The sequence below is a fragment of the Hyperolius riggenbachi genome, chromosome 10 (assembly GCF_040937935.1).
Source record: "Hyperolius riggenbachi isolate aHypRig1 chromosome 10, aHypRig1.pri, whole genome shotgun sequence".
In the NCBI taxonomy this organism is placed as follows: domain Eukaryota; kingdom Metazoa; phylum Chordata; class Amphibia; order Anura; family Hyperoliidae; genus Hyperolius; species Hyperolius riggenbachi.
In genome coordinates this window covers 257,622,364-257,638,495 of record NC_090655.1, presented here as the reverse complement: position 1 = coordinate 257,638,495, position 16,132 = coordinate 257,622,364, and the positions used below count along the sequence as shown (strand labels likewise).

Sequence of the window (16,132 nt, the reverse complement as noted above, 5' to 3'; positions counted from 1 at the left end):
AGTGATCAGCTGAAGTCTGGAAGTAGGAACCTGGGGATTTCATTTGCATCTGCCTTCTTTGCAGCCTTATAACGTGGATTGTTGCAAGCTGGTAAGCCTTCATTTTGCCTGCTACTGGTGAACAGTCACCTTTTTGGATCGAGAGAACAAAGTGGTTCTTGTGTTCAGAGATTATTGTTTATTTGACCTGCGCTGACATATATTACTGTATTTTTTGGCATAGAAGACGCTCCGGACTATAAGACGCACATACGTTTAGAGAGCAAAAAGCAGAGGAAACAAAACCTGGTGCATCTATGGTCAAGGAGCATCTTGTAGATGTTTTTTTCCCAATTATTGTGCTCACTTGTACCTCATGTGTGCTCCTGTGTCCCCTTCTGACCGTGTCCTCCTTTGTTCCCCCATGTGTCTCCTCTGCTCTCCATGTCCTCCTGCTCTCCCCATTCTGTCTCCCTGTGTGTTTTCTCCAAACCCCAGGTCCTTATGCACTCCGCCTTCTGTCCCCACGTGTGTCTCCTCTGCTCCCCATGTCCATCTGAGCTCCACATAAATAAATAGAAATCAGCAGCAGCATGGCTTTCATCTAATTCAGCAGCGATCAGAGACCTCTCCCTCATGGCTCCCCTAGTGCCGGCTTCTGCTGATTGCATCATCAGCAGAAGCCAGCACTAGAGGCGCAGTGAAGGAGGAGAGGTCTCTGCTGGATTAGATGAGAGCCGGGCTGCTGCTGATTTCTATTTATGCATGGGGAGTGCAGGAGAACAGAGGAGAGAGGAGGAGGACATAGGTAGGTACAGGTAGTCCCCAACATCCCAGCAGGTCGGCGGTTCATATCCACAGGTGTTCAGAAGTCGGGAGCTCCCTGTATTTGGCTATAATAATGCAGTGACTTGTTCTCCCCATTTTTGGTGGAGAAATAGTGTGTCTTGTATGCTGAAAAATACAATGCATTATTTGCTGGACGTTTGGGACATTGTCTGCACTTAGAAGCAGTCATTGGTTTATTTGACTTGCTGATGTTAATTTTTCTTTTACAAAGACATTTCTAGTTAGATATTGCAGTAACTCGGTAAGCTAACCAATGGCTCTCCAGCGTGATACCTTACCTCTACAATCCTACACTAGCTGGCAGCATGCCTATGTACTGTGCCTGGAGCTTGCAGATCCACACCAGCCTCATGTCATGCTCTGACATTAGTGGTCCGGTCTGAGCATGGCACATGGCACAGGTACAGAGGCATTTTACCAGATAGAGGTGTCACCAGATAAGGGGACACTTTGATGAATGGTTGGTTAGCTTACTTGGTTACTGCAGTAAATGTAACGAATGATCCCTGTTTTTGCACAGCAGTATTAGACAGACTTTGATTGGCCCAATAGGCAACCTGTCAAGTTTCCAGTCAAGTGACAGGCAGCCTAGTGGGCCAATCAAAGTGCGGGGATAATGTCCTTTAAAGTGATTGGACCCGCAGGGGCTCAGGGCAGGACGAGTGGAGCTCTCATTGCCAATTAGCAGGCATAAGTTTGTATGTAGCGCTCGCTATGCTACTCTGATAAGACGTGTTAACATTAACTCTGATAAGGCATGCTATTTGTCTTAGTAAATCAAGTTCAATGACTTCATATGTGACATTATGCAGCTTGTGTTGGAACTATTATTATTATTGAAAGGCCCTTTTACCAGCAGGGTGTGTGTTCTGGAAGATAAATCCCTCTCTTTTTATCTTTGACTTTGTGCATTCAGCTCAGAGAGAGGGAAATCTCCTTTCCTCAGGTCAGTCTGGATGAATGAGAGCTTCTAATATCCCCACATCTGCAGCTCACAGCAGGTAAAGTCCCACCTGCCTGAAATGCAGAGCTTCCAGAGGTTCCGGGGACTCAGTCATAGTCATTCCCTGCAGCCCATTAGAGAACTGGGGTGTTCCTGATTTATTCAGAACCCCCATTGTGTCCTCCATGAACAGGTCTGTGATATGTGACAAGTGGTGGTTAATGTATGTTTACCACACTGACATCATGAATATTGCTTGTACCTTTTAACCAAGAAAAAAGTTTATTGTACAAAAAGTAGAATAGACGGGCAATTTGTACATGTGCTGTTCAAAGTATAGCTTGAAAGCAAATATAAAGTATATAATGATATAGAGATAAGTACTGGCAATGGAATGTATAAACACAAAGGAAAAGAAAAGAGGGATGTGAGTTACTATGCAGCAATGTCACTCTCATTTCAGCAGGCATTAAAGTGAATATGAGGGGAGAAACCCATTTGTGTGATGGCGATTAGGGGTAAGCGCAATCGCAGGACATGTAGAGCATTTTGAGCACATTTGCACTCAATGCAAAGTATACAGTATAAGAGCTGCATAAATCAATTATCAAAGCAACTTTGCAGTGCTTTGGGAGGCCGAGCAATTATACCTTTAAATAAACGTTATTATCCTGACTGAGTCTCTGTATTTCCTCCTTCTGTCCGTAGTCCCGCCCTCTTAGTTGCCACATATCCTGGTGATTATAAAAGCTGCGATTTACAGCAAAGAAGGTACATTTAGGCCATTTTTTTCCCTAATTCGGAGGGCAAGACTTGGTAGGATAAGGGAAAATTGAGTGTCAACCTTTATTCAACACAAAAAAAAAAAGCACCAAAACACTACTAAAACCAATGAAAAGTAAAAACATATGCACCAATGACCAGCCACGAACCCTGCGGGCGCAGTGCATAGGTGGGCGGGGACTTACCCTGTCACTGATGAGCGCTCCACCAGCCAAGCCTAGCCCCTCCCAGGCTTAGCGTGCATGCCAATCTACCCGGTGACACCTCAGTGCTTCAGCGCTTGCTGCCAGCAAAGATTGGCACAACTTGCACCTGGGAGAAAGCATAGAGCAGTGAAATCCTCGCGCCTTACACCTTGGTGGTAATGGTCCCACATCCTGCCCTTCAGAGGTCACATGAGTCTGACTCTACCGTGGAGGTTTCAGCTATGGTTAAGGCATCTGCTACAGCTGCATTTCTGTGTCTTCCCCCCCTATGAAGAGGCCGGCCATTGTGTGTACCGGCACCTGTCTGAGTGTGTGTGATGGAGACTGTAGGTGTGCAGCATAGCCCTGTGGAGCGCTCTAGGTTTTCATTGGTTTAGGCCTCCTTGCGTTCCGCTCGTGTAAGCTTTTGCGTTGGGCGTTTTGTAACTTTTTTTTCCCCTTCCCGGCGATTGCTGTGCATTGGCTTTTTTTGTTAAGCGTTTTTGTAGGCGTTTTGCAGAGCGATTCCGTTTTTCCACTTCCTGATGTCAGTGAGGAAGTCAACTCTTTGATCCTGAAAAGAATAAATACAATGTATTTATTCTAAAAACACGAACGCAATCGCTGTACAAAACGATTTTGTAAGTGGTTTGTGTTTTTCCTATACCTTCTATTGTAGCAAATCTCCCCAAAAATGGCCCATGCAGCACTTCTCTGAAGGAAACGGATGGCTTGCCCCAATCTGAACTAGCGCATAAGTTAGCATGGTGTAAGTGATTTCTGGGCGATTTTGAAAAATCACTGGCGCCTACATTTTCTCAAAAGCGCCTCCAGTGCGAACAAGCCCTTAACCACCTTGGCGGTAATGACGAGCTCAGCTCGTCCATTACCGCCGCGGTGGACTGCTCAGGTGCTGGTGGGACGATTTTCAACATTTTTTTTATACAAGCAGCTAGCACTTCGCTAGCTGCATGCCTTACGCGATCGCCGCCGCTCGCCGCCAATGCACTGCTACCCGCTGCGAAAGAGGGCCCCGCCCCACCCGCAGACTACTTGTGCTATGGGGTGGATCGGGACTCCTTCTGACATCACGACGTCGATGACGTCATTCCGTTCGTCGCCATGGCGACGGGGAAGCCCTATAGGAAATCCCGTTCAGAACGGGATTTCCTGATGGGTTTGATCACCGGCGGCGATCGGAAGGGTGGGAGGGATTCGGAAGGGAGGGGGGAATCATGTAGCTAGCGCTAGGCTATGACTTATCTCCTATGTTGCTGTCACTTACAGTAGGTAGTAAAAATCTGACATTAGGTTTTGGGCTAAACCATCTCTCCATGGGGGATTCTCAGCATGGCCTTTATTCTTTATAAAGACATTTTCTGAAAATTATTCATACAAAGATGCTGGCCAGCCTCCCTGTTCACTACTCACTATTTTGGCAGTTGGACGGAGCAATTGAAGCAATATGAAAGGAAGGGAGGGGTTCCTCCAATAAATATAAAACATTTTATATTTGTCATCATGCAGCTGAAAAAAGGCTGCTATTTATTATTATAATTTAGAAAATATATTTTATTTCTGAAATCTTGTATTTTTAATTTGGGTTCACTTTAAGAGCTGATTCACACTGCAACAGCTTTTTAAGCGCAAGTGATTTGAAAAACTCTTGCTATTGCAATGCTATGGGGGATTTTTACAAAATCGCACAGCTCCAGTGAGAACACACACATAGGATAACATTAGCAGGAGCTTTTAAAATCACAAACGCTCAGAAAAGCTCTTATAGTGTGAATGAGCCTTAAAGGATCCAATTCTGACTCTGAATTGTGCCAGTGTGGGATTTCTCATGGCTCACAAGACTTACTTAATTGTTCAAAGCATTTCCCACACTCAGTACATGAATAGGGCTTGTCACCAGTGAGAGTTCTCTCATGTCTGGTAAGGTCTGCTTTCTGTCCAAAACATTTCCAACAATGATTACAAGAATAGGGCTTTTTATCAGTGTGAGAGCTCTAATGAGTGATAAGCAGTGATTTCTGCATAAAACATTTCCCACGCACAAAACCTGAGTATGGCTTCTCACTAGTGTGAGTTCTCTCATGTTTGACAAGGCCAATCTTCTTTGTAAAAGATTTCCCACACTTAGCAGAGGACTAAGGTTTCTCACTGGTGTGACGTATTTTGTGTTTGACAAGCAGTGATTTACGCCCAAAACATTTCCTACACTCAGCACATGAATAGGGCTTCTCACCAGTGTGAGATCTCGTATGTATGACAAGGGTTTTTTTATCTCCAAAACATTTCCCACACTCAGTACATAAATAGGGCTTCTCACCAGTGTGAGATCTCTCATGCCGGATAAGATCTGTTTGCTGTCCAAAACATTTCCCACACTCAACACATGAATAGGGCTTCTCACCAGTGTGAGATCTCTTATGTATTACAAGTGTTTTTTTATCTCCAAAACATTTCCCACACTCAGAGCATGAATAGGGCTTCTCACCAGTGTGAGATCTCTCATGTATAACAAGGTTTCTTTTGTCTCCAAAACATTTCCCACACTCAGCACATGAATAAGGCTTCTCACCAGTGTGAGATCTCTCATGTCTGACAAGCAGTGATTTATGAACAAAACATTTCCCACACTCAGCACATGAATAAGGCTTCTCACCAGTGTGAGATCTCTCATGTATGGCAAGACGGGATTTCCAAACAAAACATTTCCCACACTCAGTACAGGAATAGGGCTTCTCACCAATGTGTGATCTCTTATGTATGACAAGTGTTTTTTTATCCCCAAAACATTTCCCACACTCAGAGCATGAATAGGGCTTCTCACCAATGTGAGATATCTCATGTATAACAAGGTTTCTTTTGTCTCCAAAACATTTCCCACACTCAGCACATGAATAGGGCTTCTCACCAGTGTGAGATCTCTCATGTATGACAAGGGTTTTTTTGTCTCCAAAACATTTCCCACACTCGGTACATGAATAGGGCTTCTCACCAGTGTGAGATCTCTCATGACGGACAAGATGTGATTTACACCCAAAACATTTTCCGCACTCAGCACATGAATAGGGCTTCTCACCAGTGTGATATCTCTCATGTATGACAAGCTGTGATTTATGAGCAAAACATTTACCACACTCAATACATGAATAAGGCTTCTCACCAGTGTGAGATCTCTCATGTATGGTAAGACATGATTTCTGTACAAAACATTTCCCACACTCAGCACATGAATACGGCTTCTCACCAGTGTGAGATCTCTCATGTCTGACAAGAGCGGATTTCCAAATAAAACATTTCCCACATGTAGAACAGGAATAAGACCCTCCAGCAGGGAGAGACCTGTTTTGGGTATGGGACCCGTCAGGTGGTGGAATATTTGGGGTAACCAGAATATCTGCAGGAGACTCTTGTTTAATGACATCATCATCCGTTGTACAGTCTGTGGATACAGAGAGACGAGTCTCTGAGAGGTTCCTGATGCCAGGACTCCGCCCTGCAAATAAAGAAACATCATCACTTCCTGTGAGAGAATTCTGAGAGGAGGAACAATTATCATTAGGGATGGTCAGTGAGCTGCTGAGAATTCCAAGTTGATGCAAAATGTATGTATATGTGTGCAGCTCAAAATTCCACCAATCAAATGCATTTCCTAAAAGAAAAACAAATGGAGGAGTGCCCTGTAGTGTTATCCTCTACAATAATCCCTGGGTCTCTGCATCCCTGTGTGTGTGTGTGTGTGTGTCAGTGCTTTGTGCTACTGCACATGTGCCACATGGACAGCCTTGGGACAGGGAGCAGGAGGGGCTGGCCGGTTTGGCGGGTGTGTGCGCGCGTGCGGCGGGAGTGTGCACGCATGCGACCTGACTGTGCGGTGGTGGCGGCGTTCACAGGGGAGGGGGGGGGGGGGGAGGGTTCCGACACAGACCTAGAGCCCGTTTTTAAATGGGCTTAGGTCTACTAGTCATTTATTAAACCAATACACACAATGATTAAAAACACTTACAGAAAACTCTTTGAATGAGGTGTGTTCAAAATGTTGGTCTGTATTGTATATGTACTTATAGCAAGAAATTTGTGTTATGTGTGTAGAGCAATGTGGTGGTACTTACACATTCTTATTACAATTGTGTCCTCCTCCCACTCATATGCACCCTGTAATGTACATTTATCTCTCTCTTGTGCCCAATTGTGCAAATAAATATATTGTGACACTAGACGCTGCTGCTACTCCAAAGATATCACAAGATTTCCTTGGGCCAAAGCATGCCTTACCTACTTACCAAATACACATCTGATCTCTATAATACTAATTATATGCCACTCCTTCAAATAGCAGCTTCCAAACATGGCCAAAATTCCAGGGCTGTGGAGTCGGTCCAAATACCTTCCAACTCCGACTCCTCAGTTTAGAATTCTACCAACTCCAACTTCTCTAATTTGCATATTACTATCTTATTGATTGAAAGTATGTAACATAAAAGCCATCTCATTACTGCCAAAGCTTAGAAATTTTAAAGCTATACCAAGATGACATCTGCTTTTGGGAACAAAAAGCTCCTGGCCAGGAAGCTGACACTCTACCCTGTCAGCCATCTCAGCCTGTCATTGCCAATGTGGATGCCCCAGCATGTTGTCTGTATAATAAGATTCACTGGAGCCCCATATCTGCTGGGTTCCAGTGAGTAGCCCTGCCACCATGCAGAAAAAGCCTCTACCTTTTCTATAGCTGATATAGAGAAGTCCAGGGCCATTTTCTACAAGGGGGCAGATCTATACACCGGAACCCAGCTGATAGGGGTTTCCAGGGAATTTTATTAAACTGACAATGTGTTGGGACACTAAGGGCCCTTTTCCACAGGGAGTTGATGGGTAGTGAAATGCCTTTCAAAGTCTCACAACTGCTCGCTGCTGCCTGGTAACTGCTCACTGCTGCCTGGCAACTGCTTGCTGAGTACACAGTTGAACTGCTTCTGGAAACAAGCCTTTTTCAGCTATGAGGGCGTCACTCCCTCCTGGTCAGTCTCTGTTGGGCAGCTCTAGTGATTTGTGCAGCGATCTGTACTCACTGCTGGTTATTACTGCTATGAGGGTGTCACTCCCTACTGGTCAGAGTCTCTGTTGGGCAGCTCTAGTGATTTGTGCAGTGATCTGTACACACTGCTGGTTATTGCAGCTATGAGGGTGTCACTCCCTCCTGGTCAGAGTCTCTGTTGGGCATCTGGCCGACACCAACAAAGCCAAACACAAGAAATTCCTCCCAGCTGTTCTATAGGATTCTATAACATGAATAAGCTGCTGATGTTTTACACCTCAGTGTTTCTGGATGAGTGTCTGGATTGTCAGAGAAAGGAGGGAATTATTTGCATGTTTACTGACTGTCCTGAAATACAGTGGGGTGCGAAAGTTTGGGTAACCTTATTAATTATGATTTTCCTGTCTAAATTGTTGGTTGTTACGATAAAAAATGTCAGTTAAATATATCATATAGGAGACACACATAGTTATATTTTAGAAGTGAAATTAAGTTTATTGGATTTACAGAAAGTGTGCAATAATTGTTTAAACAAAATTAGGCAGGTGCATAAATGTGGGCACTGTTATTTTATAATTACAAAACCTTTAGAACTAATTATTGGAACGCAAATTGGCTTGGTAAGCTCAGTGACCTCCCATATAAGTTTTCCTGCTCTTTTAATTTTCTCTGAAGAGTAGCAACATGGGGGTCTCAAAACAACTCTCAAATGACCTGAAGACAAAGATTGTACACCATCAGGGTTTAGGGAAGGATACAGAAAGCTGTCTCAGATTTCAGCTGTCTGTTTCCACATTTAGGAACATAATCGAGGAAATGGAAGACCACAGGCTCAGTTCAAGTTAAAGCTCGAAGTGGCAGACCAAGAAAAATCTCAGATAAACAGAAGTGACAAATGGTGAGCACAGTCAAGAGTCAACCCACAGACTAGCACCAAAGACCTACAACATCATCTTGCTGCAGATGGAGTCACTGTACATCGTTCAACCATTCAGCGCACTTTACACAAGGAGATGCTGTATTCGAGAGTGATGCAGAGGAAGCCTTTTCTCCGCCCACAGCACAAACAGAGCCGCATTAGGTATGCTAAAGCACCTTTGGACAAGCCAGGTTCATTTTGGAATAAGGCGCTGTGGACTAAAATTGAGCTATTTAGGCATAACAAGGGGCGTTATGAATTGAAGAAAAAGAACACATCATTCCAAGAAAAACACCTGCTACCTACAGTAAAATATGCTGGTGGTTCCATCATGCTGTGGGGCTGTGTGGCCAGTGCAGGGACTGGGAATCTTGTCAAAGTTGAGGGATGCATGGATTCCACTCAGTATCAGCAGATTCTTGAGACCAATGTCCAGAAATCAGTGACAAAGCTGAAGCTGCGCTGGGGCTGGATCTTTTTTTTCACAAGACAACAACCCTAAATACTTCTCAAAATCCACTAAGCCTAAGGCATTCATGCAGAGGAACAAGTACAACAGTCTGGAATGGCTATCTTAGTTCTCAGACCTGAATATAATTGAAAATCTGTGGTGTGAGTTAAAGAGAGCTGTCCATGCTCAGAAGCCATCAAACCTGAATGAACTACAGATGTTTTGTAAAGAGGAATGGTCCAAAGTACCTTCAACCAGAATCCAGACTCTCATGGCAACCTACAGGAAACGTTTAGAGGCTGTAATTTCTGCAAAAGGAGGATCTACTAAATATTGATTTCTTTTTTTTTTTTTTTTAATTCCCAAATATATGCACCTGCCTAATTTTGTTTAAACAATGATTGCACACTCTCTGTAAATCCAATAAACTTAATTTCACTTCTCAAATAGCACTGTGTGTGTCTCCTATATGATATACTGTATTTAACTGACATTTTCATCTTAACAACCAACAATTTATACAGGAAAATCATGACGATTAACAAGGTTGTGAAAACTTTCGCACCTCACCGTAATGCATTATTATAGTAGCTGTGCAGCCAGTATACACATGGCTTCCATATTACTGCTCACATTTGTTTTGCTGTTGATGAGAGCCACACTTTGATCAGGCAAAGATGCCCCAAATCACACCAATTGCCCCAGGACTGCAGGTTTGTACTCAACCAGAATCTATATGTAAGTCTTTACACTGATCCACCCTGTGCCCTCACTTCCCTACCACCCAACCCCCTCCCCCCCACCACCTCTATCCCTCTGTGCCTCTTCTGCACCTGCAGTATCTCCATGTGCCTCCAGTGTCCGTATCTATGCCACCTATGTCCCCCTGTGCCTCCTCTGTCCCTGTAGTGCCCCCCTCTATGCCACCTATGTCCCCCTGTGCCTCCTCTGTCCCTGTAGTGCCCCCCTCTATGCCACCTCTGTCCCCCTGTGCCTCCTCTGTCCCAGCAGTGACCCCCTCTATGCTCCTGTGCCTCCTCTGCACCTGCAGTGTCCCCCTTCTATGCTACCTCTGTCCCTCCTCTGCACTTGCAGTGTCCCCCTCTGCACCTCCTTGATCCCCCTTTCCCCTGTATGATTTCTTCTGTCTTGCCAACACTGACCCCCTTCCCCCATACTACTAGTGCCCCATCTCACCTCTGACCGAATACCACAACACTCTGGGAATTTTCCCCACTTTCCAGTCATATTCACCCTGGACATTTCAATCTGTGCGCTGGGTGCAGCATTTGTAATGGTGGGTCATTCATATGTCAGCTATTCAGATACATGGGACTCACTCTCCGCCTCAAATTCATGCAGTATGGGGTTAACTTCTTGCTACAGTGAATCTGAATACAGTACTTGCAAATACATTCAGTTTAGGAAAGTATAATTGCACTTGGCATTGTTGTTTTGGTAGAGGAAGTTTTTAGCTACTTTTCACTTCAGTCTCCCTTCCCCCAAACATCATGTACATTCTTACAGCCCCTCCCCCACATACTGACTTCATGTGATCTAAACTGTGCCCAGAAGGGACGTGCACTCACCTAAAGGACTATTAGAGACACATGTTCAATTTCCCATGAATGCAATTATCTAATCCACCATTCACATGGCTGTTGCTTCAATGCATTTAGGGGTGTGGTCCTGGTCAAGACAATCTCCTGAACTCCAAACAATGTCAGAATGGGGAAGAAAGGTGATTTAAGTAATTTTGAGCGTGGCATGGTTGTTGGTGCCAGACGGGCCGGTCTGAGTATTTCACAATCTGCTCAGTTACTGGGATGTTCACACACAACCATTTCTAGAATTTACAAAAAATGGTGTGAAAATGGAAAAACATCCAGTATGAGGCAGTCCTGTGGGCGAAAATGCCTTGTTGATGATAGAGGTCAGAGGAGAATGGGTCGACTGATTCAAGCTGATAGAAGAGCAAGGTTGACTGAAATAACAACTCGTTACAACCGAGGTATGCAGCAAAACATTTGTGAAGCCACAACACGCACAACATTGAGGTGGATGGGCTACAACAGCAGAAGACCCCACCAGGTACCACTCATCTTCACTACAAATAAGAAAAAGAGGCTACACTTTGCACGAGCTCCCCAAAAGTGGACAGTTGAAGACTGGAAAAATGTTGCCTGGTCTGATGAGTCTCGATAGAGTCAGAATTTGTTGTAAACAGAATGAGAACATGGATCCATCATGCCTTGTTACCACTGTGCAGGCTGGTGGTGGTGGTGTAATGGTGTGGGGGATGTTTTCTTGGCACACTTTAGGCCCCTTAGTGCCAATTGGGCATCGTTTAAATGCCATGGGCTACCTGAGCATTGCTTCTGACCATGTCCATCCCTTTATGACCACCATTTACCCATCCTCTAATGGCCTACTTCCAGCAGGATAATGCACCATGTCACAAAGCTCGAATCATTTCAAATTGGTTTCTTGAACATGACAATGAGTTCACTGTACTAAAATGGCCCACACAGTCACCAGATCACAACCCAATAGAGCATCTTTGGGAGGTGATGGAACGGGAGCTTCATGCCCTGGATGTGCATCTCACAAATCTCCATCAATCGCAAGATGCTATCCTATCAATATGGGCCAACATTTCTACAGAATGCTTTCAGCACCTTGTTGAATCAATGCCACGTAGAATTAAGGCAGTTCTGAAGGTGAAGAGGGGTCAAGCACTGTATTAGTATGGCGTTCTTAATAATACTTTAGGTGAGTGTATTTTTTAGTCTTAGCTTAACCACTTTAGGATTCTGCGTACGCATAAGTACGCCCCTGAATCCTGAAGCGGTTTCCATGGAAACGGCCGCTCGAATGAGCGGCCGTTCCATGTCAGTTCACGGAGGGTGTCTCCGTGAACACCCTGCGAGCCTCCGATCGCGGCTCGCAGGGTAAATGTAAACAGGCGGGGAAGATCTTCCCCGCTGTTTACATACATAAGGCGCTGCTGCGCAGCAGCGCCGTGACGGAGATCGGCGATCCTTGGCCTCTGATTGGCCGGGGATCGCCGGCATCTGATAGGCTAAAGCCTATCCTATCTGGCGCAGGACGGCTTTCCGTCCTGCGCCGCACACAGGGGACGGGAGAGGGATGGAAGGAGGCAGAGGGAGGACTAGTGCTGCGGAGGGGGGCTTTGAGGAGCCCCCCCCCCCGCTAGGCACAGCAGCGCGGCGGCGATCAGACCCCCCCAGCAGGACATCCCCCTAGTGGGGAAAAAGGGGGGGGAAGTCTGATCGCCCTGCCTGATTTCTGATCTGTGCTGCGGGCTGGAGAGCCCCCGCAGCACAGATCAGCCAAACCACTCGGTATCCGGAAGTGGTTAATATGTAATTTCAATCTCTAATGTCAATAACTTACCAATGCTCATCCCTGTAATAATGACTTCCTTTTTAGATGTCCCCATCATGTCACCCTTCTCCATAGACAGCTGATCACTCCTCACATTTGTCTCTTCTTCTTCCTCTTTTATTGTCCTCATCATATCACCCTTCTCCCCAGAATGCTGGTCACTCCTTACATATATCTTGTCTTCCTCTTTAATTGTCCTCATCATGTCACCCTTCTCCTTAGACTGCTGATCACTCCTCACAAATGTCTCTTCTTCCTTTTTACTTGTCCCCATCATGTCACCCTCCTTCACAGACTGCTGATCACTCCTCACATACATCTCTTCTTCTTCCTCTTTATATGTCCTTATGTCATTCTCCTCCATAAACTGCTGATCACTCCTCACATACGTCTCTTCTTCTTCCTCTTTAATTGTCCTCATCATGTCACCCTTCTCCATAGACTGCTGATCACTCCTCACATATGTCTCTTCTTCCTCTTTAATTGTCCCCATCATGTCACCCTCCTCCATAGACTGCTGATCACTCCTCACATACGTCTCTTCTTCTTCCTCTTTAATTGTCCTCATCAAGTCATCCTTGTCCATAGACTGCTGATCACACCTCACATATGTATCTTCTTCTTTAATCACAGCACATGTATCAGTTCTCCACCCTAATTACACAAAATGAGAGATAACTTAAAATGTGACCACAGACAGCAGTGCTCCCCCCATGTCCTCCCTGCACCTTCCCTTCACTCTGACTTCATTGAATACTTACTCCATCTGTACGTGTGTGCTCTGAGGGCCCCACCACCACTCATTAAGGTGCCCATACATGGACAGATTATCACCATCAGATAGATCTCTCTGACTGAATCTGATCAGAGGGGGATCTATTGCAGACTTCCAATAGATGCTGGCATGGCATATATTGGAAATCTGTGCAGCCACTTCCACCTGCCAGGCCCTCCGAGTCTCCCCCTCCCCATGTAATGTGCCCCCCTCCCCCCGTAACTGATGACCAAAGGAGCTGTTAATGAAAGAGAGGGGCTACAGTACACGGATAAAAGGCATAGAGGAGGGGGCTGCACATGGAATGAGAGGGGCTACAGTACATGGATGAAAGGCATGGAAGAGGGGTCTGAAACATGGAATGGGAGGGGGCTGCAGTACATGGATGATACACATGGAAGAGGGGGCTGCACATGGAATGTGAGGGGCTGCTGTACATGGATGATAAACATGGAAGAGGGGGCTGCACATGGAATGGGAGGGGCTACAATACTTGGATGAAAAACATTTAAAGAGACTCTGTAACAAAAATTGCATCCTGTTTTTTATCATCCTACAAGTTCCAAAAACTATTCTAATGTGCTGGAGCTTACTGCAGCACTTTCTACTATCACCATCTCTGTAATAAATCAGCTCATCTCTCCCCTTTTGGACTTGTCGCCCTGTGTCTGGAAGGCTGCCAAGTTCTTTAGTGTTGTGGTTCTGCTATGCACGCCCCCCTCCAGACCCCTCTATGCACACTGCCTTTGTCTTATTTAGATTAGGGCAGCTTCTCTCTGCTCTCTTATCTATTACAAGCTGGATAAATCGTCCTCTGAGCTGGCTGGGCTTTCACATACTGAGGATCTACAGACAAGGGCAGAGCTGTTAGCAGGAAGAAAGGAGCAGCCTGACACTTCAGTGCATGAGAGCTGCAGGGGGAAAGGAAAACACAAATGATCTGTTGAGATTCAAAAGGAAGGCTGTATACAGCCTGCTTGTGTATGGATGTATTTTCTATGTGTGGACATACTGTACATCAACCTGCTTCCTGTTTTGGTGGCCATTTTGTTTGTTTATAAACAAACTTTTAAAAACTGTTTTTGACTGCTTTTAATGCGGCGAGGAGCGGTGATATTGTGACAGAGGGTAATAGGAGATGTCCCCTAACGCACTGGTATGTTTACTTTTGTGCGATTTTAACAATACAGATTCTCTTTAAGAAGGGGCTGTACATGGAATGGGAGGGGCAGTGGTGGTTCCAGGTTCAATTTTGGGAGGGGGGGGGGAGGCATGATGGCTGGCTGGTGGGGCTCATTTGGGTGATCGAAATCAATGTTTGTATGGCAAGCTTGAGATTTTTTTTTCTAAGGTAAGAAAACTAAGGCTAACTAGTTCAACAGTGATAAGAGCCAAATGTGAACATCACAAACAGAACTCAGAGGCTTTTGAGCAGAGCAGACAGTCCTAATAATGGTAATGTTATTGAAGAAAAGTTACCTATAGGTGTACTTGGCTAGTTTGCTGGCATGCTTTAATTGTCACTTGCTAACGAGCTGCTCGTGTGTGGGCAGATGACAGACAAATCATTCCAGCCCCTCAACCTGTGCCGCACAACTCTACATGTAAGGGAAGGGGGAAGAGACAAAAGGGAGAGAAACACTGGCCCATATGCAATTATCTTCTTCTCCTGAGTTATCTCCTAGTAGAAATGTTTCATTTTCTCTTTAAAACCACTTTTCAGCATTTTACAATTGAAAAAATACACAAAAGTTGGTGAAAAAGTACTATCAAAATTATTTTCAGTATTTCCTTGCTCGCTGGTGGTTTAAAGGGCATTTCATGACAAGGTGTGAATAGATCACCCAGGAGAAAACTCAGGAGAAACAGTGAATTGCATCTGGGTCACTGTGTCTGGAGAGATACATAAAAGAGTGCGCTTCCTCTTGTGCAGACTGGCTGCGAGTGAAGGAAGTAACAGGACCCGGTACAGAAGACGGAGAAGGCTGTGGACGGCGGCGCGGGAGCGATCCGTGCGCATTGGGGCTGGAGGAAGCCCCAGGCATGTATAAAACTGTTACAGTCATTCAGCTCCGGTGCACTTTAAACAAAATTTTTTTTATTTGACTTAAATATTCCTTTAAAACACATCACTATTGCACAATAACCAGTAAAGTGCTTAGAAAATCACCAGACTGTAGTTCAGCGAATGTCTGTTCTCCTTCCCGACCAGGTTTCATCAGAGGATAGGAGAAATAGTGTACACAGGCTGTATATATACAGTAATTACCTTATCTGGTGATAATCCATACTTCATATACTCCCCAACTGAGATTCGCATAGAAACTAATTAGAAGCATGTCATTGGAGGAGAGCAGTCAGCTGATCACTAGTCTGCGTATTCTAATTGGCCTGGGCGAGTCATCTGACAAGCCCTGCTCCTCATTGGTTAAAGCGTATCAGCTGTCAGCTGCTCTTAGCCCACAGACTCATGGGATATGTAGTTCTTGCACTAAGAATAAGGCTGGTTAAAACATTAACTAAATAAATAAATATCTATGAATCAGCGAGATAAAACTTGTAAAACCGGCACAGAACATTAAAATTAACACATATACACTCTTTTAGTCTTAGCGTCCGTTCTACATGTTCAGTGCTGGCATCTTGTGGCCAAAAAGTAAATTGTGAGTCTGTAAAAAGAAATGGCAGTCCATACACACATTTGGCCTGTTGTATTATAGTGATGGCCGAACATCAAAGCTTTGTGTTTTGCGAACATGTTCCCGAATTTTATCGTGATGCTGCACAGCCGGG

General features: G+C 44.9%; 1 protein-coding gene across 1 annotated transcript; it reads right to left on the bottom strand.

Moving 5' to 3' along the window:
• Window positions 1-2,083: 2,083 nt before the first annotated feature.
• On the bottom strand, window positions 2,084-15,676 carry LOC137535340 (zinc finger protein 182-like). The gene is made up of 3 exons (XM_068257167.1): window positions 15,609-15,676; window positions 12,574-13,218; window positions 2,084-6,247 (listed from the first exon to the last, which is right to left on the bottom strand). Exons 2-3 carry the CDS (start codon window positions 13,148-13,150, stop codon window positions 4,893-4,895), a joined length of 1,932 nt encoding a protein of 643 aa, XP_068113268.1. The 5' UTR covers window positions 13,151-13,218; window positions 15,609-15,676; the 3' UTR covers window positions 2,084-4,892.
• Window positions 15,677-16,132: the final 456 nt, after the last annotated feature.